We start from the raw sequence: 26,741 nt of genomic DNA on the forward strand, positions 1-26,741 counted from the left end.
CTCGGTTAACACCCTAACCTTGAAGCCAGGGCTCGAAACAGCCCCCAAGACCTGCTGACCCAGAACCACAGCCCAGAAACAACGGAAAGAACAACTGATTCCAAAGTTGCTTGACCCTCTGCAGAGCAACAATCCCCTCTCCTTTGAAAGTGCCCTAGAAAACTAGATCTGTCCCCCTAGAGCAGTGGTCCTCAACTTTCCTAATGCCGCGACCCTTTCATACAGTTCCTCATGTGGTGGTGACCCCCCCCAAACAATAAAATTATTTTTGTTGCTACCCCATCACTGTCATTTTGCTACTGTTATGAATCGGGTGACCCCTGTGAAAAGTTGGTTCAACCCCCAAAGGGGTCGTGACCAACAGGTTGAGAACCACTGCCCTGGAGTCTAAGGCGTACATGCTGTCTGTTCTGAACTCGAGAGGAGTGATCCGCTTTGCTCCCAGAGGGAAGCGTCTCTTATCTGTGCTTACAGGGGCCCTTCTCACCTCCAGAGAAGACAGGGAGGCAGAATCAACCATGGGCTCACGTTAAGGCAGCATAGCTGTTAGGGGAGAATCTGTGGGAATGACGTTTGTTAGTTTCCCACACATGGTCACTGCTGACATCATGCTGGGGGTCAGCTTTGAAGCCCTGGGGCTTGCTGGTGAGGTTGGCATGACACCGAGAAGCCAGACCCTTTCCCATCACAGAGCCTCCAGGAAGCAGATCTCTGAAGACACCCCAAACATATGACCTCCTCCAAAAAAGAAAGTCCCACACCGGGGATGCCCTTGCTATGTTTTAAACAAGAAGCTTTCAACCCCCCCCAAACCCACACTCTGCCACTGGGTCCACTCCCCCTCAGAGGACAGGGTAGAACTGACCCTGTGGATTTCTGAGTAGAAAACCTCCTCTTTCTCCCTCGGAGCGGCTGCTGGTTTTGAACTGATGGCCTTGTGGCTCTCATCCCAACAGGGCAGCCATTACACTACCAGAGCTCCTTAACAGGAAGCTTCGGGGGCCTTTCATGAAAATCATTCAAAAATCCTTCCCATCTCGACAGAAGAAGGATGCCTGCCATGCAGCAGGAGGTGATGGGCGATGGACTGAGGGGTTCCGGAATTCCCTGAGCTCCGAAGTCATCTGAGCGCCCCACTTCTTTTGGGCACGAACCATCTTCACCCCGCCCCCCGCCCCCGGGGAAGGGGACAGAACCCAGTGAGAAATGAGCGCTTGTTTTCCACGGTGGGTGGGTCAGGTGCAAAGGTGCAGAGCTCAGGTGGTTTGTTGTGTGGCCCCCAGGTGTAGCCCCTCATGGTGCCAACACTCTGCCCTCCTCCTCCCCCTCCCTGTCCTGCCTTCTGAGTTTTGTTTGGGGACAAATGCTTTCCTTTGGGGGTCCCTGTGGTGGTGCGGCATTCCTCCCTGTAAGGACCTTTCAGTGCAAGGTGAGCCGGGAGCACGGAAGGGGGGGTCGGTGGCCAGTTTGTCTTGGTTCAACCATGAGTGAAAATGAGGGGGCCAGAGCTGGGAACAGGATCAGGGAGGATTAAAGATTAGCTCTGCCTCAGAGCTCCCAGAGTTGACCTTTGACCAAACATCTTCTAAACACGCCCCGGCCAGGGCCAGAGGGAACATTCAGCCCAGAGACAACCAGGAGGACGGGCTGGGAGGGCCTGCGGGAGCTGCAGCTGAGCATAGGGACAGGGACTCACCAGCCATGGAAGTCATATTCGGCCGAAACAGGACGGAGCAGCAGGAGCCCGTGAGGGCCCAGGTGACAGGTGAGCAGCTGTCACTTTGTGTCCCAGGCGGAGTCTCTCTCGGGTGTTGGCAGGCGCACTGTTTTCTGCTTGTGGAAGTGATACTTGCTGTCTGCTTTGGGGTAAAATACTGGGCACCAGGACTCCGTCGTGTACCCATTAACCACAGTGGGTACTGAGATGCAGCATCATTCACCAGATCCAGAGAGATGAGGGGAGCCTCACTTTTTCCAGAAGAAATGTTCTGGGAATAATGCTCCCCCCAGGCACTGAGTGTGCGTGTGTTCTGTATAGAAGAGAGTTTGGGGGGAAAAAACAGAATGAAAAGATGATGGGATTTTCCCACATGCTTTTTGCCGTGTGTGTGTGTGTGTGTGTGTGTGTGTGTGTGTGTGTGTGTGTGTGTGTGTGTGTGTGTGTGTGTGTGTGTGTGTGTGTTTGTGTGTAGGAGCACTGGCAGTTCCAACACCTGCAAATCGAAAGGCGGGTGGTTTGGGCTCATTCAGTTCTGTAGGAAGAGGCCTGAGCGTCTTGTCTCTCTAAGGACGGCAACTCCAAATTCACCGCCATGGCGTCTCTTCGGACCCACAGGGACCCTGGAGGACAGGGGGGACCACAGCCTAGGAACTCCCATGGGGCAGCCCTGCTCGATCTCCAGGGATGGCTCTGGGTAAGGGATTTTGCAGCTCCCAAAAACTAGCAAGAGGGAAAAAAAATAGAAATAGGATCTAATGTTATAATAATAAAATTTTAATAGAACGCTTACTTTCAATAGCTACACATGTACAATTTTATATATGTAATAGATTTCTACTGTCATATAGAATATCTCTTTAGCCTAGGCTGATACTACAAAATATTGCCTATTCCGAATGCATGCTCCATTTGTGCCAATCTGTATCCCAAACCAATTTTTCAAAGCAGAGAAAGGTGGGCTCAAGACCGCACGTGTGCACGTGCTCATTGGGAGGGTGTCTTCCTTGAGCCCCTGGGTGGGAATTCGCGTGTGGCAACCTGCACGGCCAACCACACTGGCTCTGAGAAGCTGGGCAGCAGCAGCTCTGGAGGGAGCGTGGGCCCCTCCTCTGTTTCACCTCCTCTCTCCCGGCACCATCTGGTATAGACTCTAATGGGCAGCGGCTGGGTGGGGCCCCAGGGCCACACTGGCGACTGTGCTGAGAATGCCCGTGCTGGGCCCTGCTGCCGCAGCGAGCTGGGCTGATCCGTGGGGGGCTCACCTTCTGGCTGCTGGGCTGGGTGTCTTTCCCAGGAGCAGGAGGAGAGGCCGAGAGAGAGATCACTGAAGAACTGCCTTGGTTTGGGGGTTTTTTGTAGTCAGAAGAATGTAGATACTATCTTCGAAGGATCCCTGGTGGTGGTGTTTACTGCTGGACTGCTAACCCCAAAGCCGGCAGTTCAAACCCACCAGCCACTCCAAGGGTGAAAGATGAGGCTATTTGCCTCGGAAACTGACACGGGATCACCATAGGGTTGCCACCCGTGGGAATCAATCCAATGGTCATGAGTTTGGGTCCTCAAACCATTGAGTCGGAAGTTGCTACGGAGTTGATCCTGACTCCGTGCCCAGGCAGAAGTGTGCTCCAGAGGGGTCCCGGGGCTGGTTGCTGAAGTGGATCTCCAGGCCTTTCTTTTGTGTCAACTCTGTGGAAGCTCCAGCCTTTTGTCAGCAACAGCCAGGTGTGTGGATGCTTTGCCCGACCTGGGGAGATGTATAGATGATGTCCTTCTGTTTGTAAATAGATCTACGTCCGTAATATATCTATATTTGTAAATATCTTTCTATTAAGAGAGACAATATATTTATACAGGATAGATTCCGATATCATATATTTATACCACACTTATTACACATTTATATAATATTTTAAATAAAATATACAACATATAATATATTTGTATGTAAAAAATTAGGACGTGCAGCTAAGAACAGAGAAATGCATAAGCACCCATTGCATTCTTCTCTCTCTCTCCTTCTCTTTAAATCATTTTATTGGAAGCTCTTATAACATTCCATACATCAATTGTGTCAAGCATATTTATAAATATTTGTTCTTCACTCTTAAGCATTATTAATATGTCTCTATTCCCTCTGAATTTTAAGAGATAGACTATATAGGCTTACGATGGATATATATTTCCCCCCCAAAAAAGCAATCGTGTATTTACTGTTCATTTTAATCTTAAAAGGGGAACTTATAATACTTAAAATTGTATGCTCTAAACCAGTGTTTTCCAAAGTGGGAGATGCCATTCCCTGGGGGGGAGGCTGGGGGCACTGGATCAATCCAGGGGAGCTGCAAAAGCAGATACACACACTTTACCCTCGACTATGTGCTACAGTACAAAACATTTTTCATTGCCAGGGGGCGGGGCGCTGAGTGATTGTTCTGAAAAGGGGGCGGGAAGCCAAATAAACCTGGGAGCCTATGCTGTAGCGCAGGGGTCTGCACACTTGGACTCCTGAGCCAGATGGTCTGACTCTCTTTCAGACCTGTGGCTCTGAAGGAAAAACTGAACAATTTTAAAGGCTGTTAGTCAGATCATGGCAATGTCGTTTGTTTGTAAATATATATATAGATGGCTCTTGAATCGTTTGTTAATTGTTGCGAGGGACAGGATTGGTTCCTCCATCTCCAAAGTTCACCCACCTGTGCTCCAGAGTTTGCCCGCACCAGTTCCCCATACCTTTACACCTTACTTTCATCACGTTTCATGGCTCCGTGGAAACCCTTGGAAACTTTACAAAATGAGAATCCTAGAACCTGGGAGGCTGAACGGGACCCGGAGCCCACCAAGATGGTGGTCTTGTTGGTGGTCCCCAGAGCCGCACATCAGCATCACCTGGGAGCCTGTTGGAAGCACCCACACTTGGGCCTCCCTCCAGGCCCACAGAATCAGGCTTTCTGGGTGGAGCCTGACAAGGTTTTCACCCACACCTCCCCCAGGTGATTCAAAGCGTGAGAACCCCTGCTCTAGACCAAGTTGCCCACCTAGCCGACGTGAGACCATCTGGCCTTCATCCCACGGCGTTTCTTCCAGCCTTTGGTTTGGCCTGGCCTACTAAGTCGGCATGCCTTTCTCTTCACAGGCAAGATTCCAACCTGGCTGCAGGGAATCCTGCTTCGGAACGGGCCTGGGATGCACTCAGTGGGGGAGACCAGGTACAACCACTGGTTTGATGGCCTGGCCTTGCTCCACAGCTTCACGATTAGAGACAGTAAGAGCGCCTCGTGCATTTCCTTTTGCCGTCGTAACAGCTCACCACAAACTTAGTAGCTTGAAACACCCTGAATGTATTTTCTTACCACTCTGAGGTCAGAAGCGGCATTTGTACCTTCTGGGGGTCCCGAGGGAGAACCCATTCCCGAACCTCCTGCAGCTCCCACAGGACGCCTGCAGGCCTTGGCTCGTGGCCCCATCTTTGTCTTTGAAGCCAGCAACATAGCATCTTCCAGTCTCTCTCCCTTGCTGCCTGTGTCACCATCTCTCCTTGACGCTGACCCTGCCTGCCTACCATTTATAAAGATCCTTCTGATGGCACTGAGCCCACCGGACAGTCCAGGTCCCATCTCCAGATCCTTCAGCACATCTGCCGAGGCCCCGGTGCAGGTAGCATAGTCACAGGTTCTGGGGGGTAAGGACGTTGTTTGAAGGCCATTATTTAGCCTACCACCGAGCCTCCCTAGAGAGCCGGTCAGGTTCTTTGAGTGGTAAGTTCTTCTTGCAAAATGAGTGGGAGAGATGGATCCGAGGAGGGGACGTTTAATGAGGGGTATACAGGAACTCTTTCTCTGTGAGTCTAAAGTTCTTTTGAAGTATGAACGTTCTGTGTATGGGTTTTTCATTCAGTAGGGCATCAAGATTAGTGAATCGCAGGCGCCCTAACAAAACGATCTTTGATGAGGCAAAGTGGCGAAATCACCTCCATTGAGTTGATTCTGACTCACAGTGACCGCGCAGGACAGACTAGAACTGCCCTTTGGGGTTTCCAAGTCTCTAACTCTTTATGGGAGTAGAAAGCCTCGTCTTTCTCCCTCGGAGGGGCTGGTGCTTTCGAACTACTGACCTTGCAGTTACCAGCCCAACTTGTACCCCACTGCTCCACCAGACTCCAAGCAAATGAACTCCTGAGCACTGCGCTCCTCCAATGCTGGCGCCTTTCCACTGTGGTCATTCCAGAGTAGCCTTTCAGAATGTTGGCCTCCCCCCACCCCCACCCCCAGATACATGTCTCTCCTCCTCCCTCCCACTAAAGATCCCCAAGTTGACCAGTTCTGTTTACATGGGTCCTCCTGGAGGAATGTGGCTAATTGGGCCCCTCTGCCCTGGGTGGGAGGGCATGTGCCGGGTTCTTCCTTTAAACTCAACCTCTCGGCACCAGCTTTGAGCAATTCCAGAGACACATTCCCCTTGGCCCCTGGGATGTCCACAGGCACACTCCGTGGCGGGCTGTTTATGGGAAACGGGCTGCCTGTTTACAACCCAGCCTGGGCAGAGTGTTTACATTTCCAGCGAACAGAGCCCGGCATTCCAGCCAGAGTGTGCGCAGGGCCCTAAGAGCCTTAGTCAGTGCCTCATGGTGGGATCCTGCAGAGAGGGACCAGCAAAGGACCAGCTGGCACAGGGCCACCAGGATGACCATAAGGCAGATGCCCATGTGCTCTCTGAGATCCCCAGAAGAGTCTTGCCAGTGTCAGGATCTTTTTGAGCAATGTAGAATTCTAGCCTTCGCCAATCAAGGGCACCCCATCATCTCCCTTCATCCTCCCAGTCCTCGGAGGGGTAGGGTTCTGGACTCCCAATTTCCAGATGTGGAAACAGGTAGAATGAGGGGGAATTACAAGGAGGTACAAGGCTATGCTAGAAAGCGTGGATTCTGATGAACCTCCGAGCCTTGGCTTGGACCACCATGTCTTCTGCATCTCAGTATTGCCTGCAGTTTGTGTTGAGCACCGGCTACATGCCAGGCACTTTGGGTGGTGTGGTGAGGACGGTGGTTGCCACTGAAGCAATTCTAACCCATGGTGACCTCATGCAAAACAGAAGGAAACCTGGCTGGCTGGGCACTGTCTTCCTGATTGGTGGTATGTTTTCATCCATTGTGGGGACTGTGAGGGGACCTTCAGAAAGCTCGTGGGATAATCCCATGATCCTGCCGGTCCGTTTTCCCACAGATTTTTTCCAAGTATTGTGTCGCTCCATCTCTGTAAACACTTGGCAAGCCTTAGCTATCATGGTGACTCTGTAAGAAAGTGTTCTGACCATTGTGTCTAGGGCTCGAGGCTCGCCCCTGACCTGGGACCAAGCCCAGCAAGACAGTCTGTGGACACTGAGAAGCCCCAGGAAGACTTTCTCTCCTCAGGGGTAGAGCCTTACCCACCCGCCCTGCTCACAGTTATACCCACACGCCCCCCCCTCCCGGCCCTTCATCGTGTTGGACGAACACTTGCTGATGCATGCATGAACTCGGGCCTGGTGAACCCCGACGGGTTCTGCATGCACACAGTGACCCTCCCGGTGCACACAAACTTGGGGGTTAGGCTGTCCGCTAGTAAACTGGAACCCATGGCCAGGAAGTTCATTCCAACTCATAGTGACCCGATCGGATGGAGCAGAACTGCCCCGTAAGGTCTCGCAGGCTGCAGGAGTAGACAGTCTCTTCTTTCTCTATGGAGAGATTGGTGAGTTCGAACTGCTGACCTGGTAGTGAGGAGCCCACCCCATAACCCAGGACGACACCTGAGCTCCTTCCCCGGGCGGAAAAGGGTGTGACATGTGACTCTAAACCCACGGCCACTGAGTAGATTCCAAGCCAGAGGTGGTGACGGCGCCCCCAGAGTCTAGCTGCAGCGGAAGCTCACGTTCAGGGAGCCTGCCCTTTAGCGAGCCCACTGTCCTGGGATGGCTGGCGGGGAAGGGACAGTCTGGCACAGGAGCCTGGCTGAGCTGCTGCTGCTGCATCTTCTCTTTCAGGTGAGGTCTATTACAGGAGCAAGTACCTGCGCAGCGACACCTACACCGCCAACATCGAGGCCAACAGGATCGTGGTGTCGGAGTTCGGGACGATGGCTTATCCGGACCCCTGCAAAAACATTTTTTCCAAGTAACTGTCCATTTTGAATCTCGTCCCGCTTTTCGGTGGTCTTGATGGTCCAAACAACTAGCTTCAGCCCCTCTGACCATCCTCTGCAAGGTGGATGGCAGGCTGCCCGTGGCTGCTGGCCTGAGGTCCCGGGTGCTCTGTAGTTCGTGGTCAGTGCTAGCTAGCTAGGCTTGTAAGACCCGAACCCAGTTGGAGGACAGAGCAGACTGCCCCACTAGAGTCTCCAAGGCTATAAATCTTTATAGAAACCGGCTGTCACGTCTTTCCTCCTGTGGAGCAGCTGGTGGATTTGAACCACTGACTTGAACATCCCCTCTGGCCATGAGCTATTCTTGCTTAAATGACCAATGTTCAAAGTCATCCACGGCTGCTGTATTTCATATCAACGAGAAGCTGGGGTGGGGGATCAAATGTCCATCCACAGGATACGTACAGCACAACAAAGCCACAGAAGAGAATCCAGGCAGCAATAACAGGAATAGGGTGTGCTCATGTCCTGTACAGAAAGGTGTCCAAGTTACGCTGTAACCCCCAAGCCAAACCTGCCATCAAGCCAATTCCAACTCACCACAAGGCTCTCTGCCGTCTAGTTGATTCTGACAATAGCCACCGTGTAGGACAGGGTAAAACTACCCCTGTGGGCTGCCGAGTCTATAGCTCTAGACGGGATTAGAAAGCCTCATCTTTCTCCTGAGGAGTGTTTGGTGGTTTTGAACTTCGGAGCCTATAGCTAGCAGCCCAACACGTAACCTTCTACGCCACCTGGGCCCCTGGAGGCTATAAAGTGGAGGGGGAAAGGATGCTGCAGAAAGCATACAACAGGCTATGTTTTATATCAAAGGGGAGGAGGAAGCTGAGATTTGTTTTGGCTTATAATCAACGCATCAGCTCTGGGCAAAGCCACAAACAAAGTGGAGACAGAGATATAGGGCACGAGATGGGGGCATCTGGGTCATGCATGAGACTTCGGGACATGGGCGCGTGTGAATGGAGTGTGTGTTCCACAAAGGCATTGCCGGCCTGGCCATCAGGTGTGCCCTCAGTGACCAGGTGACGGAAAATCACTCTCCCCACCCTCCCCCACCAGAACTGGGGTCATCTCTCCAGTGTCAGGCCCAGAACCTAGGCTGGCACGGGATGGGGGTGGGGGTGGGTGGGTGCGGGACCTCACACTTGAAGGAGAGGAGGAGCCAGAGAGAAGCCAATCAAGGAAGGGACTTAGAGCCACGTCTGTGAGGCCTCCCTGCTGCTCCACTAGTTGTCAGTAGGGGGAGCACAAACCAACTACATGGACCCCAGGAAGTGCCGACTTCTCCACGGAAACTCCTTGATGCTTCCTCCTTCCTGTTAGCTAACTAATGTAATTATGAATTAAGACCCAGTGCCTCTGATTTTAGAAGCGTGCTGTCGTTTCTCATACACTCATTGTGTCGACGCTCTTGAAGGCACCCCTGTGGACCCCCATTCCCGCCCACAGCTGGGATGCGCTGTATTATCCGTGTGGTCTGTGCACGTCTTCTGCACACTTGCTGAGAAACTCCTGCTGGCTCTCACTGCTGGAGACCTTTGGATTTCTGATAGCCTGGGGAAAAGGGCCATGATGAGTCAGAATCGGCTCGATGGCAGTGAGTTTGGTTTGGGGGGGGACGGGGACCAGTTGACTGCCATGGAGACAGGGCTGACTCACCCCATAACTGACTCAACTTGGTAGTATCCATGGACTTCTTGAAATCTGAGTTCCCAAGATTCCTTCCATCGCCCGCTAGGACACGCTAGCAACACGCTAGCTTTTCTCCTTGCGTTGAAGTCCAGGGTTTCATATGAGGTGGGCAAATCGGGCCGGTGCCAGGCCGAACTTTGCAGCTGGTGAGCACGGCCATTCGCTTTTCTCCCCAGAGCGTTCTCCTACTTGTCCCACACCATCCCCGATTTCACCGACAACTGCCTGATTAACATCATGCGGTGTGGCCGGGACTTCTACGCCACCACGGAAACCAATTACATCAGGAAAATCAACCCGCAGACCCTGGACACCCTGGAGAAGGTACCAGCACTTCCTGGCTCTGGCCACACAGGGACTCAAGGGAGGAGTCCCTTCCACTCATCCCATGGGTTGCCGGGCTTCCCATGTCCCAGGAGCACGCGATTCTAAGACCCTGCAGGGCAGGAGCTGGGGTGTTTTTTAACCGGACACTGAGTTAGGAGCTCCCAGAGAGTTTGATGACGGAACTGCTGAACCGCCCAGGGTTCCCGGGAGTCCTACCCAGGATTGACCTGAAGAGGGAGGCAGAGAGCAAGGGCACAGAAATAAGCGCCCAAGCAGACACCTTTCCTAAGGGGGAAGCAAGTCCACATTTTCTTGAAAATCAATAGGCCCAGCCTTCACTCTTCTCCAGCCTGAAATCCTGGAGATGTATTTGAACGATCCGTTAGAGTGAGTGCTTTTCTTAGCTGTGAAATTCTGTCTGAGACGGCACAGAGCCAACCGGTGTACACTAGCTACAAAGTGAGAGAGAGTTAGTGCTGGCAGAGAGGACCGTTACCTGGCTCGTGGCTGGAGGCTGTGCTGTTCTAGGGGAGGAATCGGAACCAGCTGCTGGTCTCTGACCACCCCATTGTTCTGAGATTGTGGCCTGTTCAGAGCCGTGGAGTCACCCCAAGTGTCCTTTTGCCACGTGTCCTTGTAAGCTCTCCTTTCCCAGAAGAACCCTATCAAAGAGGCGATGTGTGCCTCTGTGGGGAGGATGTAAGTAACTTCACCAAATGGTCTAGAAGCACCACCACAGTGGGCTCTCTGGCTCCCCCTCCCCTCTGGCCGCTGCTCTCTCGAGCTTTCTGTGGTCAGGCATCTTGTCTCCTGTGCTGAGATGGCCCTGCTGGGCCAGGCAGTGGGATTGGAACAATAGCACCAAAACAGAACCAGCTCGCTGCTGTCCTGAGACCTGCTTCCCAGAGGACGCACCTGGTAAGGCTGTCTCGGGTCACACTTGTAGGCGCCCTTTTCCAAGAGTGATCTTCATTGCTTTCTAGGCCAGGGGACCGGTGGAAATACCCATGAGCCATGTGGATCTAGAAGTGAGGATTTCGCCACCCCCTGCTTTTTCCAAACTCGGTGGCTGCCCTCTCTTTGCAGGTTGATTACCGGCAGTACGTGGCTGTGAACCTGGCTACGTCCCATCCTCATTACGATGCAGCCGGGAACGTTCTTAACATGGGCACGTCCATCGTGGACAAGGGGAAGACGAAGTATGTGTTGTTTAGGATCCCCAGCACAGTGCCAGGTAGGAGAAGGCTGAAGGTTTGGGGGGAGTGGGTGAGGGTGTGTGTGTCAGGAAGCACAAGTGGCCCAGGGTGGCCCCTTCTACAGAGAGACACTGTCATCCGTGTGTGATTCTGTTCACCATGAATTTGGATTCTCGTGTGGAGGAGAAGGGAAGTGGCTGGGCTTCTTTGGGAGAAGATGGAAGGAAGAAATTGACTTTCTGTTCTCATCTTTAGGCTGTGGTTTATTTATTCATTTATTTATTGCACACCCACCCATCCATCCACTCAACCATCCATACACCCTACTTCCCTCCAACCATCTACTCACCCACCCACCCAACTGCCCATCCACCCACATTTCCCTCCCTCCATCCATCCATCCACTCACCCACCCACCCATCCATTTATTTGTCAGTCTCCTGACAAACTCTAGTATGGTAGGTTGGTGCCACCCACTTTCATGCCCAGCCCCTGAAGTCAAGTTCAAGAGGCTGTTCGGGGAGCTCAGATGAGCTGGGAGGCATCCAGATCCCCACCCTGTTCTCGGGGCCTCCTGGACCTTCTCCACTTAGGACCGGCACCCTGGAGCACAGCCCAGGTCGATTGCAGGTTCCCATGGGGCGGAGGGCAGGGTTCCTGGGTCTTGTTTGCCCAAGACCCTTGGGGAGCCACACCCAGGAGACGACGCCTCAGAAGGCAGCCAGTGTAGGACTCCAGGGACAGAGAGCAGAACCATGAGGAAGACAACTTTCCACCCAAGGCCCCTAGTTCCGTAGACCCTCCTGAGCCTGCTGGGTGGTGCCAGTCCCAGGGTCAGAGGGTACCATGCACATCTGGCAGACACTCCACAATTACTCTTATGGGGCACTCTCATTCACTAAGCCAACAAAAGAAAGAGGGTCGAACTAGCGAGATGCTGAGCTCAGGGCCACCTGCGTGTCCGAGTCCAGGGGCAGACAGTAAGGTCTGGGAGATAGGTAGCATGCCACAGTCACCCCGCTGACAGGAGCTGCTGACCTCTCTCCTAGGACAGGCTCCAGGCTGGGGCCTCCTTGGGGTTCCAGCCAGCATCCTGCCTCATAGGCCTGGGTTCTTTCCTCCATTGCTCGTTTGTTTTGTGGAGACAAGAACCAGCCCACAGTCCCACTGCAGCCTGCTCTTTGGCAGTGTGTACAGTCGGCCACCAGGAAGGCTAGCAGATCACTCACGGGGAAGCCAGCCTCAGACCTGGGTGGGGAGGCTCTGTGGTCAGTGGGTGAAGACGCAGCCTTGCAGAGGAAATGGCAACACGAGCTGGTACGAAGCACACAGGGTGTTCTGGGCGCAGGGCAGGTGCTTGAACTCCCATCCACTTCCTTCCCTCTGTGGGTGACACTTTGCTGATGACAGAAGAAACAGCCTAGGCTACAGGATGTGTCTTCCTGCCTTAAGTCTGTGACTCTGGTCAGAATGACAGCCCCTGCTGCCAAGCCTCAGTGTCCCACCTTTAAAAGGGGGGCCAGTAAGCCTACCTGAGTTGTCAAGATGTATTTAAAAGCCTCTCATTGCAATGGGTAATTCATCCCATTCACCAGCATTTCAAAATGGGCAGAGCCAAGAAAATTCATGGAAACCCTGTGAATATGTGTCAGTTGGTCCCCAGCAAAATGTCAGCGCTTGGTCCTGGGGTGGAGTCCTGATGGCGTAGTGGTTACACATTGGGCTGCAATCCCACTCGGTCAACAGTTCAAAATCACCAGCCCTTCCACGGGAGAAAGATGGGGCTTTCTACCCCTGTTTAAGTGTTAGTCTCAGAATCTCAGACAGTTCTACCCTGTCCTTTAGGGTCTCTGTAAGTTGGCATTGACTTGTTGGCAGGGAGTTTGAGTGAATCCTGGGATTCACCATCACCCAGGAGCTGGAGAGAAATAAGGCCCCACCCTAGCAGACTGCATCAAAGTCCACTGGTACCAACTGCCCACCAGACTCACGGGCACATTCAAGTTTGATAAGCACTATTCTAGAGCAAAGGAACCCTAGTAGGAACCCTGAGCTACTAACTGCAATGTCCTCTGTTCAAGCCCACCAGCTGCTCTGCTGGAGAAAGATGAGGTTGTCTGCTCCTGTAAAGACAGAGAGTCTTGGAAAGCCAGCAGTCCTACCCTGCCCTGAAGGGTCACTAGAAGTCAGAATCAAGTTGATGGCAACGGACTGAGTAGTCTCTAGAGCAGAGGTCAACAAATGGCTCCAGCTATGAGCCAACTCAGCCATGCTATTGGAGCTCAAAAACAAGAGGAGCCGTAGACAGGGCATGTGTTCCAAAAAAACCTTTACACAGAGAGGTGGGGAGCTGGATTTGGCTCCTGGACTGAAGTCCAGTGACCCCTGGCCTAGAGACCTAACAGTGGCTTGGTGGTGGTCCAGTCTTGGATGTGCAGTTCTCTGAGAATGTCTTCATTTCTTGGGTCGATGTGTTGGCTCTTACTGGTAGGGTGGTCTGGGGCAGCCAGGCCGCGGCAGCTCCTGAGGGTTGCTCTTTTCTAGAAGACAAGAAGAAAGGGGCGAGCTGCCTGAAGCACACTGAGGTGTTCTGCTCCATCCCCTCCCGCTCCCTGCTCTCCCCGAGCTACTATCACAGCTTTGGCCTCACCGAGAACTACATCATCTTCCTCGAGCAGCCCTTCAAGCTGGACATTCTCAAGATGGCGACTGCGTACATCCGGGGAGTGAGCTGGGCATCCTGCCTGTCCTTCCACAAGGATGACAAGGTGAGGTCCAGGTGGGAGCTGCTGGCCCTGCCACCGGTAGGCACACAGCAGGCCAAGTTGCAAAGGGTCCTGGGAAGACCCCCTGAGATGAAGGCTTAGTGTTAGAGGGCTGGAGATTGGGAAGGTCCTCCCTGGGATGGATTCAGGGGAAAGGAAGCAGGGTCAGATGTCCCAAGTTGGAATAGGATTGGGGGTGCAGGGGGAGGACCCTGGCTCTTATAATTTTTAATCCACTTAGGGAATTGCTCTGAAGAAAACCTTTGACTCCCAACAGAGCCATCCTCCCTGACACCCAGAGCAGTCCAGGAAGAGCCTGGCCCTTTGGCACCTCCCCACCACCATGTGTTAGGGTGAGATGGTGTCATCGGTGATTTTTCACTTCATGTTTCCTGTTTGGGTGAATTGGTGTTCCATTCAACAGTGTGTACACATTTGGTTTCCTGACATGAATTGCAATCCCCAGCCGTAGGCTCTGCAGGCATCGTCCCCACAGACCCTCCAGCCCATGGCAAGGTAGAATGTCCTCCTCCCTCCAGGTTCACTCGAGGGCTTGAAGGGTTGCTTTGATTGCTTCTGTTCTATTTCCAAAAAGAAGTCCAGTCATTCTCAGTGTTACCTAGTCACACAACAGGGGAGTATAGGAGGCAGCACCGGGCAGGCCCCTGGCCCCTTTCTCTCCAGAGGGAACCACCACCATCTTGGGTCCCCTTGGGCTGTCCGTGCTAAGCACTCACATACAGTTCCACGTACGTGGTGGCTGGCTCCCCACTTTAAAGCCCGTCTTCTCTCTTTCTCAAGGGGCGGGAGAAAGGGATGTTTGAGGGAGCAAGGGGGTCAAGCCAGCTGCCTCGTCCATTCTAGAAATTTCCTGGCTCCTTCAGAATAGACTCCAAAGGCTTTGCTTCAACCTGTCACTCAGCCTCTTCAGAGCGTCTTCTTAACCAGCACCCCCTCAGTTCACCTGAGTCTCTAAGGCGCCCCCGCCCCGCCCCCCCGCCGCCCAAGACCTGTCTGTGACACACACACACACACACACACCGCACACACATACACACATCCCACCCGCCCCTGACAGGAAGGTCCAGTCCTTGGTTGTTGGCCGAACTTCTCCAAACTAAGCTCCCAGGCAGCCGTCGGTGCGGTCGTGGCTCTCCAGCTCCTCAGCAAAAGAACCCACCCCCCTGGGAGCGCCATGCAGGCTCGGCCCGCACTGCTCGCAAGCCTCGCGAGAGCTGGCTCCCAAATCTCGTGATCTCACAAGTCTCGCGAGAAAACAGAGCCGGGGCGGTTGGCAGAGTGCTTTTGACTAGCGATGCACACATACTGTCCCTTTAACTGTCGGGTGGGCGAGAACGTGGTGCACGGTTCGAGAGCCATGCGAGAAGGGCCGGGGGCCCCCCTAGACATGCGGGAGCACAGGTTGTTGGGGATACAGCACAGTGGGCCTGCTGGGTGCCGTGCCCCGCAAACCGAGGGGGGCGCCACGACATGCCCGCAGCCGGAAGGAGCCGGGCACGGAGGCCTGCTCACCGCAGCCCCCTGAGCAGTTTTCCTAATCCGTGGGCCGCAGAGGGAAATCTCCCAGGCCGAGAATCTGGGAAGGCCTTGGGGGAGAACTTTCTGGAAAGTACACATGGGGAGTCAAAGGCCTAAAAAGCAGCACCCCTATATTGACTTCCATATACAGAATCCCCTCCAACACGACCAGAGCCTTCTGATATACCCCACCAACACGACCAAAGTCTGCCTCTGTTTGACCTTCAATACTACCAGAGCCTTCCTCGGCCACCCCCACCCACCCACCCACCCACACACAGTGCCAAAGCCTGCCTCTGCTGTACCCCTCAACGCCACCAGTCTTCCTCTTCTGCATACCCCAACACTACTAGTCAAAGCCTGCCTCTTCTATACACCACCCCCCACCAGAGCCTGCCTCTTCCAAATCCCCCTCCTAAAACTCAAATTTTGACTCTGAAGAAGATGAGAGCAAGGCAAACAAGCCAGGTGGGGTGAGGGTGGTGGTGGTGGGGAACAGAGAGCTGTTTGGGCAGGAGGATGCTTAGACCGGCGCTGTTGCAAGAAAGCACACTGCTCCCATTGGCATTGGGCAACGGACTGCAGGGAGGGCCCATTCTGCCCAGAGTGAGACTGGCTGCGTGCAACACCCAGAGAGGAGCTAGCTGCCTAAGGAGCTGACACTCCCCGGGAGGCGAGGTCAGAGCAACTCCACACTGTAGCCCTCCGGGGGTGGGGTGGGGGGTGGGGCTGGCATTGCGGTGGCAACCACGCCTTGGCAAACTGGATGCAGCAGCGGGCTCTGAGGTGGGGCAATGGCAGTTGATGGTGTTAGGGTCTCCCGTCTCAAGGGCCTTGGCTCCTGGCAATGTCTTCCCTGCTTGACCATCCCCAGAGAGCTAACATGACCCATCCCTCCCTACCCAGCCACCCACAAACCCCATGTATCAGGCAGCTGAGTGAGGGGACAGTGCATCCTCTCCCCAACCACTGTCCTGGAGGCCAATCCAGAGGCCAGGGGGTTCAAAGCTTCTTCCCTCCTCTCACTGCAAAGATAGGATCGCGAGGACAGTTTGAGCGGGATTGAGCGGGAGCCCTGGTAGCATAGTGAGTTACACTTTGGGCTGCTTCACACGAGATCAGCAGTTCAAATGCACCAGCCGCTCTGAGGGAGAAAGATGAGACTTTATGCTCCTGTAAAGAGTTACTTGCCTCAAACACCCACAGGGGCCATTCTGTTCTGTCTTGTAGGCTCACTATGAGTTGGAATTAGTTCAATGGCAGTGAGTTTGGTTTGGGTTTATCCGGTGAGCACCTTAGGCGCCTGGCAGTTTTGTGGTAGGGTAGTCACCAGCTGGTCTAGACCACAACCAGGATGGCACAGAGCTGGGCCCTCAGAATTCTGGGGTGCTCATTGCCAATGTCCGCCTTCCTGTAGACTCACATCCACATCATTGACCAGAGGACTAGGAAGCCAGTAGTGACCAAGTACTACACGGACCCCATGGTGGTCTTCCATCACGTCAACGCCTACGAGGAGGATGGCTGCATCCTCTTTGACGTAATTGCCTACAAGGATAGCAGCCTCTACCAGCTCTTCTACATGGCCAACCTCAACCGGGACTTTGCCGAGAACTCCAGGCTCACCTCTATCCCGACCCTCAAGAGGTTCGCCGTGCCCCTCCATGTGGACAAGGTAAGTCTGTCTGAGTGCCACTAAGGTGTAAGCAGGATGGGAAGTGACCTTGGCCTCAATCCAATTGTCTTTCAAAGCCCAAGCCGCCAACGTGAGCCAGCATCTTTTCGGGACTTGGTGCATAGTCATTCATAGTAAACCTCTTAGGGAATTTAGATCTGCATGATGGACAAACCAACCACCGCCAAAACCCCACCCCCTGAGATGTTTCTTGTATTGCTTCCCAGTCTTGTCTGTGGATGTGGATGTGGATATGTGTAAGGGGCCCTGGGGACTGGGGAGTTAACAAGTTAGGCTGCTCACCACACACTCGGGAGTTCAAAACCGCATTCAGCTATTTGTTTTTTTAATCATTTTATTAGGGGCTCATACAACTCTTATCACAATCCATACACACATCAATTGTGTAAAGCACATTTGTACATTCATTGCCCTCATCACTCAAAACATTTGCGTCCACTTAAGCCCCTAGCATCAGGTCCTCTTTTTTTCCTCACCCTCCCTCCTCCCCCCTCCCTCATGAACCCTTGATAATTTATAAATTATTATTTTGTCATATCTTGCCCTGTCCGACGTCTCCCTTCACCCACTTTTCTGTTGTCCAGCCCCCAGGGAGGAGGTCACATGTAGATCCTTGTAATCAGTTCCCCCTTTCCAACCCACTCTCCCTCTACCCTTCCTGTATTGCCACTCACACCATTGGTCCTGAAGGGATCATCCGCCCTGGATTCCCTGTGTTTCCAGTTCCTATCTGTACCAGTGTACATCCTCTGGTCTAGCCAGACTTGCAAGCTAGAATTGGGATCATGATAGTGGGAGTGGGAGGGGGTAGAGCATTTAGGAACTAGAGGAAAGTTGTATTTTTCATCGTTGCTACTGACTGGCTCGTCTCCTCCAGATTCGGGATATTTCTAATGAATTGGAATTCATATGATATCCAATCTTTTGTGACTAGCTCCATTTCCTTAGTCTAATGCTTTTAAGGTTGTTGTAGAATGTATCAAGACTTTTTCTTTCTAGCGTTTCTATCTTTTATTTGCTTCCTATAGGATTTTTTATTTTAATAAACCATTTAATTGGGGGCTCCTGAAACTTTTGTAACAATCCATGCATCAATTGGATCAAGCACATTTGTACATATGTTGCCATCATCATTTCCCAAACATTTTCTTTCTACTATAACCCTTGGTATCAGCTCCTCTTTTTTCCCTTCCCTCCCCCACCCTTCCACCCTCACGAACCCTTGATAATTTATAAATTAATTTTATTTTCATAGTTTATACCAACTACCATCTCCCTTCACCCACGTTTCTATTGTTCGTCTCCCTGGGGTGGGTGTGGGTGTTGTTGTACGTCAATCACTATGATTAGTTCCCCCCTTCTCCCTCACCTTCCTTCCTGTAGGATTTTGAAAATAACATTTCATCGAGTCTTTGGTGAAAGTTTCCATCGAAAATCAGGTTCTCCTCTGACCGTTTCCACGCACATTGTTCTGGGAGGGCGAGTTGCTCATCACAATGGGTGGGCCCCAATGGGTGGGCCTCCCCTGCCACTGTGTTGAGTCTTCCTTTCCCAGGGCTCTGCTTTCCCTGTCCCCCTGACCATCCCATCTTTGCTTCTGAGCAAGGCTGACCTTCAGGTGTCAAGCACTGATGGCATTTAAGTAGAACGCCTACCTACCTTATGGGGAGTAACCTTTATTTTGTGCGCCACTTTTCTAGAGTGCGGTCTGGGGATGGGCTCAGGTCTGGGTTTAAAGATTGCTTAAGGGCAGTAGTCAGAGCGAGTCCTGTCGGTTTTTCTAGTTTGGGGGAAAAAAATCAAGACCACACGTATTTGGCTCCACATTTTCCTCCCATTCTATCCAGGACCAGCTATTGTGACCCAAGTCAGACCAGTCAATGGTGGTGGCCGGGCACCATCTAGTTCTTCCAGTCTCAGGACAGATGAGGTTGTGACTCATGAGACATGCTTCTTCTTGGAGTTGTTGGTTACCTTGTTACAGTGTTGCTCCTGGCCAGTCAAGACCTGTCGAGGCGCCTTGGATGGCAATTGGCAAGCTTGTAGGCTCTCAGACACTACTCCCATTGTAAGGATACAGATCATGATTTCTGTGAGCTATGTCATGCCAACTACTCTATTTCTTTTATCACCAGATTTCTTTTATCACATGCCACTTTCTGTCATTTTCCCCCTCTCACCTTTGTGTATATCTAGACATCTGTCATGGTGTTAGATACTCTTCTACAACATTATTTTAATTATTTGCCCCTCAGGCTTATCCCATTGCTGGCTATTAGGTCCTGTCTTTGCATTAAAAATGACCACCGGGCAAGATGTTGTCCTCCTCAGGGCACTCTGCCAGGGCTCTGGGCTTGACTTAGAGAGGCCACAGAGGCTGCTGGCTCCAGAACTCCCTGACTTCATGTCTTAATTAATTTAAATGAAACCAAATTAAATTAAATTAAATTCTGATGGCTCTCATTTACTGGATGCATATTCTGTGCCAGGCACTCCCCTAACTAGTTTCCTTACCTCACTTAATGGCCCAAAGGGCCCAGGGGAGAGGCTTCTCCTACATGGGGGGCCTGATCAGGAAGGAGCACTGCACAATCACAGGCACCTTCCCGAAACAAAAATATCAAAATGGGAAGCTCTTGCGACTCAGCGCGTCCTGCATCCAGGCCTGTACACTTCTGAAGGCGCTCTTCCCGTCCCTCCAGATCCTCCCTAAAGAATGATGATTTACAACATGTCAAAACAGCAGTGGGAGCACATCCGAGGGAGGCAAATCAGGTTCCTTTTCAATGGCCTTTGACAGGGGGGACAGAAAGAAGCCGGGATGGGGCAAGTAGGTAGGAGGGTGGATGGGGTAAGGTTTCTCTTTGAAATTCTTCCAGGATAGCCCTGGCTTCCCTCACAGGTGCCTTGTTGTGGTGGGTGGGGGGAAAATCCTGGGTGCCACTTCCCTAGACCTGGACCTCACCATTCCCATGTTCTGGAAATAAGAATAATTTTAAAAATTAGGTGTCTTGGCCTTCTGAGCTGACCTCTGTGCTGTACATCATGCTGGCCCAGCAGATTCCCTGGGAAAGCCACCGTTTTGATGAGACCTTCGGTTTGGGGTCTGTTTGTTTCTTTGTTTTTTTCTTTGTTTGTTTTGGAAGGCACCTTCAATAGATTAAACCCAGTGTGTTTATTGAGAGAACTAGTCTGCAGCCATTCACTGGTCACAGAGACACGTTCAAATACACCCTGTTTGGAGCGTGATAGCAGTACGCTCTATCATAGTCTCTAACTGCCACTCAGCGAGGTTAAAGCAGGTGCCCAGGGCCACACAGGCCAGTGGCAGAGCTGTGATTGAAAACCACACCTGTCTGCCTCCGAATCCACAGCTGTGATGCAGGGGTAGTGGTTCCGTGGCTCTCCCCCAGGGAGCCTTCTGACCTAGAACAAGTCCAGGTGGGTCTCCTGGCCCTTCTGGTGGCCCTGCAGGTAGGGGGTGGAGGGTATTCTTAGAGAGCCTAGGAACTTTCTCTGCCCTCGACCTCCAACCCCTCTCCCCAAAACACCAAGTTACCAGGGCCCCAGGTGGGCTCCTGAAGAGCTATCCCAACCAGTGGGCAAATGGGGAGGTCAGGATTTGAACCCAGGTCTGCGTGACCCGGCATCAGGCCTCTTTTCAGCTCTCCAGTGCTTTGGCTCCAATGGTCACTTAAGTGTCTGGACGTAGCTGCTGGTGGTTTTCCTACCACTTCCATCAAGGCTTACGGAGCCTGCTTTTGTGCCCCCAGCTTGCTCTTTGGTGACTGAGTAGGAAAGGAAACGCAGCAAGCCCAGTGGAAAGCCAGCCCTGCTAGCTGTGCCTCCAAAGCCTTACGTCAATGAAGCAGTGGGGGGTGGGGGAGGCAAGGGTCTTCCATTCTACCCAGAGACCTTGCAAGAGCTGACTTTTTTTTTTAAACGGTATTAAAAACCAAACTCATGCCATCAAGTCGATGCCAACTCACAGGGAACCTATAGAACTGCCCCTGTGGGTTTCTGAAACTATAACTCTCTATGGGAGTAGAAAGCCCTGTCTTTCTCCCATGAAGCAGCTGGTGGTTTCAAACTGCTGACCTTGGGTTAGCAGCCCAACTCATAACCACTGAGCCACCAGGGCTCCTTTTAAAAGTACTCATTAATTTTCAAAAAAGAAGGAAAATGGCAAGTGTTGGCGAGGTGGTGGGGTTTGAGGACCCCTCACCCACCGCTGGCAGGTGTAAGATGGCGCAGCCCCTGTAGGAAACAGTTGAGCAGGTCCTCAGAAAATGAAGCCCGTTGGCAGGGTCCACACGGAGGAAGCCTCTGGTGAATCCCTTCTGACCCTAGTCTAGGGATGTGAATAGCCTGCTATCAGACAGTGAACATTGTAGCCATGACAGTTGATACAGTTAAGTTAAATGGAACGGTTTTCTTGATTCCCTTTCAATCCATTTTAAATTGTTATCATTTTTTTTTAAATAAAAAAAAACTGAAGGGGAAATACATGTGGATTCAGTCACAGGTGAATCCCCTCTGCACATAGGTCAGGGATGTGAATAGCCTTGCTGTCATTCAGAATGCATTAGGAAGTGGATTGTGGCAGATGTAGTTAGGTGAAAATTTCACACCTTATCATTAATCTCCTTTTTAACCCATTTTAGACTTGTTCTAGTTTTTAATATTTTCTGCTTTCTTTTCAATGAGGACTTTTTTGGTTTTACTTTGTCATTATTGTTAGGGTTTCTTTGTTGTTGTTATTCGCTTTTGTGGTTTTTGGGTAGATGAGATCCAGGAGGGGGGACTTTGGAGAGCAGTAGCTGGATTCATGGTTTCCTGGGGTGCGGCAAAGGAGGTTGGGGGCACATGGGGAGTACAAGAAAGGAGAAAGTGTTATAAAATTGATGTGGTAATGATTGTACAACTTTTCTTGATATGATTGAACTATTGAATTGTATGATAGATACATAGATGATGCCCCAATAAAAGTGTTTTTGAAAGAAAGCAAAACTAAAAGGAAGCATAGACTGACCAAACAGCCCAGCAATTCCCCACAAGACTGGAAGGCCGGGAGTCCACTGACACCTGTTCCCTGGAGCATGACTCACACTAGCCAGAAGGTGGGAGGAAACCAAGTGTCCACCCACGGCTGAATGGCTAAGCAGTGTGTACGTACAGTGGAGCATTATTCAACCAGAACAAGACACGGAGCCTTGCTTCCCGCTGTGGCCCGGATGCACCAGGAAGACATTGTGCCGAGTGGAATTCGTCAGACACAAAAGGACACACATTGCCTAATTACCCGGATAGGAGAGATATAGAACAGGCCCCTGCACAGAGAGCAGAGCTTCCCAGTGGCTGTGGGGGAGAACGGGGACAGCACCGCTCACTGGGCACTGAGTTTCTGTTTGAGTGGTTCAAACGTTTTGGAACCAGACCATGGTGATGGTGGCTCAGCATGCTGAAGGCATGACTGGCACGGGATCAGATACTTAAAAATGGTGACAGTGGTAGGGGCCGGAGCATATTAATGTTAATACAGTACATCTGAGACCTTCTGCTTGAAGCATTCAGAAGAATTTGAAGAAGGACTCCACTTTCTCCCCACATGACTCAGGGCCATTGATTGGATCACTGAATGGCCATGTCCCATGAACTTACCTCAAGTGCTACAGACCTCTGTGTTGGATTGCTTCCTTCTCTGGGTTCCAGGAAGCAAGAGACCTGGGGCAGGCTCACAGGTGGCAAACCACAAGGCCTAACCCCTCCTCACCCCCACTCACGCCCACAGGCCCAAGCCAAGGTTTGGTGTACAGAAGAATGTGCCCCTCCCCTCCCACTGCTTCCCACACTAACCTTGGGGCTCTGAGACCTCTCGTCCCTTTGCAGAAGCGGCTGCTGCCTTGGGGTGGAGCTGAGAAAGTCCACTCACAGACTTTGAAGAGCCATCCTCTGAGCCCTCGGCTGCTTTGAAAGTAGCCAAGAAGGAAGTCTGGGAACAGGAGCCTGTCCACGCTCTCTAATTGCTATTTATTGTCCCTTAAAAAATGGCTTCTTGTTCACTTTCAAGTCACTCCGCCTGTCTCTTGAAAGAGGCACATCAGGCAGGTGAACGTGGCCTTAGAAGTCCGGCCTGGCTGTCCTGGCTACGTCCCATCCAACGGCTATTAAGGAAGGGGCCATGGGGACCAACACCCTTTCTCCTTCCACTCTGGGGTCTCAGACGCCGCTGTCCCCTCTTCCTGTCACTCCCCCGGCACGCATGGCTGCACACTGGCATCACAGGGCAGTATTGAGGCCCTAAGCCACAGTGTCTGGGTGCCAGGCTCAGGTGTGGGTGTGATTTCAAAGCTCCCAGGTGACTTCAATGTGCAGCCAGGGTGAGAGCCTCATGCTGAGGACCACCAGATAGGGGCCACCAGGTGAGGACTACCAGGGTGAGGGCCACCAGGTAAAGAGCACCAGCTGAGGGCCACCAGGAGAGGACCACACCAAGTAAGGGTGAGGGCTGCAAGATGATGAATCCTAGGAGAGGCCCACCGACTGAGCACCACCGGGTGAGCTTAGCCTCCAGTGCTCAGCCTCGGAGGCCACTCAGACCAGGTGCAGGCCCGTACTGCCAGCACACGCAGCTTTTGACTCCCCGCTGTCTCAAGTGTGTCCAGTCCTTTTTTCTGATTCCCTGAGAGGACAGGGGCCTCCCTTGCTCTTGTTCTGACTCTTGGGGTGCTCATGAAGCCCTTCGATATCGTGGGTGGGTGGGCAAATGAGAGAGTCAGTGGAACTGTGGGGCAGGGTCTCAAGGACACAGGGGCCCTTCAGCCGTGAGGACGTTTGGCCGAGGAAAGCACGTTCCCGTAGGACGGGCAATGGAGAATGGGGCATAAATCCAGGAGCTCCTGGCTGCCCCCACTGCCCCAGATTCTGTTTTGGGCCAGCTAGGGTCAGAGAGAAGGTGGGGCGCTCCGCAGGTTTGTTTATGTAGGGCGGCGCGGGGTGTCTAAGGCAGGGCTGGTGGGAGGAGGGGCTGGGCGGAAAGGGAGCAGGCATGTACAGACAGCCCGGACAGTTTCCCTGCCCTCCTCTGGCAGCCTCAGAGGCGGGTCATGCACAGTGTCCTCCACTGGGTGACCATCTGTCTGTCCGTCCGGTTGTCAGGGGTGACCCCAGCAGAGAGGCACCTTGGACATGACCATCAACGAAGCAGGGGAGGCCCGGTTGCCATTGTGGCAGCCCCATGATACAGAGTAATGCTGGCTCCACAAAGCTGTCAGAGGGTGGATTTGAACCTCCAGCTCTCCAGTTCGCCTCTGGCCCTGTCAACCATTTGCGCCTCTGGAGAGGAACTAGCTCTCCAGTATGGAAGTGGGAGGCCTCCAGACCCTGCCCAGCTTTGTCCCTTGCCGTCCAAGTGCGAAAGGGAAGCACAGCACTGAAAGGAGCTGCCGCTCCTCTATCCAGGCAAAACTTGCTCTGTGCCAGGCACCCTGAAGCCCCTTTTCTGCTCCCAGAGATTGTGAGAGGAGCCACTGGCTGGCATATTAGAGGTCCCTGATCAGGCCCCTTCTGCCCAGGGTGACAAGGTCACAGGGCCCAGGACATGACCCGGAGCCTGGGATCTGAATTCCCTGTCCAAACACCCCGGCCTGCGTCTAGGGCTGCTCTGGTCCTGTTTAGGGCAGCCTGGGTCTCTGTGCACACTGAGGTTGGCTGCTGGCTCAGGAATGCTAGCCATCACCTCTCTGCTCAGCACAAAGCCCATCAGAGTGAGGGATGCAGCAGCCATGGGAGAGGCAGGGGCAGGGGCCACCCTGGTCCAGTTCAGAATCCCCTGACACTTCAGTGGTCACACGTGGCTAGTGATGACCATGTTGCTCAGTGGACTGCACAATCTTGTTGGCCATTGGCATCGAGTTGTCACTAATTCATGAAGACCTCACACACAACAGAACAAAATACTTGCCACCTGTCCAGGTGAACAAAATATTGCTTGAGCCCGTGGCTGCTACCCACTGTGAGTGCCCTCCAACCTGGCGGGTCATCCTCCAACACCCTCTCAGACGGTGTTCTCTTGTGATCTACAGGGTTTTCATGGGCTCATGTTTGGGAGTGGGGAACCAGGCCTTTCTTCCCAGTCTTAGGCTGGAAACACCATCAGAACCAGTCCACCAGAGATGACACCGCTGGCATTTGAAACACCAGTGCTGTTGCTTCTAGCAGTGACAGGCTGACAGACAGGTGGTGGCCAATAATATCAGAGAGGGGTCTTTGTCAAAGTCGGGAGAGAGAGCTGTGTTTTACTTAACCCTCTTGCCAACATACGTAAACACGTGGTCGGTGGCCTCCACTTGCACTCTCACCTGTTGGCGCCGGAGTGGGTTTATGGTTTAAACCCACCAGGAGAAAGATGAGACTCTGGTCCCCAGAAAAACACAGTCTCTAAACCCCTAGGGGCAGTTCTGCTCTGTCCTGTTGGGCAGTATGGGTCAGAATCGGCCTAACGACAGTGTTTGTTGTTGTTGTTGTTGTTGTTGTTGTTGTTGGTGGTGGTGGTGGTGGTGGTGGTGGCGAAGGCTTGTTGTGTTCTCTGACTTCTTCGAAATCACACCTCTAAGGTACCTGCTGTCCCCGGGTCTGCTGGTGGCAGAGAATGTCGTTGCCCAGAGTGGCAGGCTCGCTGTGAGATTTTGAGTCCACATCTGCCTGGCTTCAGGATCTACAGTGCAGCTGGCCCTGTGCCACGTGTTTTCAGACTATTACTTCATTTAATCCTACCCATAATCCTCAAGGGCAGGTCGGAGCAGACCTCCCCAGGGCTCCCAGTCAGCCCAGAAGCTAAGGATCGCGCCTCCACTTTACTGATGAGGAGACAGGTTCAAGCAAGGCCGAGGTTCTGCCTGGTCCGCCTGGACTCCATGGGGGGAGCGGGGCACTGCGTGTCCCCAAAACCTCTTTTGGGAGGATCCCTGAGACGCTTCCCTCTCCTGGGAGTTCCCTTCAGCCTAGGGATTTCCAGCCAGCCTTGGGATTCTGGCTGGAAAGCAATTTTCCCCAAAGCTGAGCCTGTTGGCCTGAAGGGAAGCCCAGTCATGTTTGTTACTGTGGAAAAATTCACATTTCTCCCTCAACCTGTCTGACCAGTTCCCGCTGGAGCCCTGAGCCTCCTAGCAGTGGCCCTGAGACAAGCTAGGGAGGCCTTTGCCTGTTGTGCCCGCCTGCCCAGGTGATTACGCGTTGGGCTGCTAAACAGCTCAAGGTCAGCGGTTTGAGACCACTGTTGCTCCTTGGGAGAACTGTGAGGCTTTCTCCAGGGAGGCTGTAAGGAGCTGCAGTCTCAGAAACGTACAGGGGTAGTTATATTCGGTCCTCAGGAATCCCTATGAGTCAGAATTGACTGATGGCAATGCATTTTGGGTTTTGGTGTTTTGTTTTGTTTTTTTCCAATCCAGAAGATGGTCAGAGGAGGAGTTGAGTGCCTGGACTCTACTACAGACAGGGTCTGCAGGGGAGGGGCCGGGCAGCCCCAGGGCTTTTGCATAGGCTTTGCCATCCACCTGCAATGCATGCACTTCTTTCTGGGCAGAAGTGCTCAATGCAAGGGCTTGGCCAGAGCCTTGGCCTCGGCCTAGG

At 52.7% G+C, this 26,741-nt stretch overlaps 1 protein-coding gene and 1 long non-coding RNA gene across 2 annotated transcripts in view; one reads left to right on the forward strand and one right to left on the reverse strand.

Annotated features, from left to right (window-relative positions):
* The first annotated feature begins 1,646 nt into the window (after positions 1–1,646).
* The window catches only part of BCO1 (beta-carotene oxygenase 1), a 34,650-nt gene continuing 9,555 nt past the window's right edge, over positions 1,647–26,741 (forward strand). The window contains exons 1-7 of the mRNA XM_013005150.2: positions 1,647–1,765; positions 4,854–4,982; positions 7,739–7,868; positions 9,765–9,912; positions 11,002–11,149; positions 13,656–13,879; positions 16,833–17,090. Coding sequence (XP_012860604.1) covers positions 1,702–1,765; positions 4,854–4,982; positions 7,739–7,868; positions 9,765–9,912; positions 11,002–11,149; positions 13,656–13,879; positions 16,833–17,090 — 1,101 coding nt within the window. The 5' untranslated portion in view covers positions 1,647–1,701. The remainder of the gene's footprint in view (positions 1,766–4,853; positions 4,983–7,738; positions 7,869–9,764; positions 9,913–11,001; positions 11,150–13,655; positions 13,880–16,832; positions 17,091–26,741) is intronic.
* LOC123522118 lies at positions 13,424–14,082 on the reverse strand. The gene is made up of 2 exons (XR_006680420.1): positions 13,762–14,082; positions 13,424–13,651 (listed from the first exon to the last, which is right to left on the reverse strand). It is a non-coding gene; the product is annotated as an uncharacterized LOC123522118 (long non-coding RNA).

This window comes from Echinops telfairi, unplaced genomic scaffold (genome assembly GCF_000313985.2).
Source record: "Echinops telfairi isolate 266 unplaced genomic scaffold, ASM31398v2 ScPeMD7_2291;HRSCAF=2852, whole genome shotgun sequence".
NCBI lineage: Eukaryota > Metazoa > Chordata > Mammalia > Afrosoricida > Tenrecidae > Echinops > Echinops telfairi.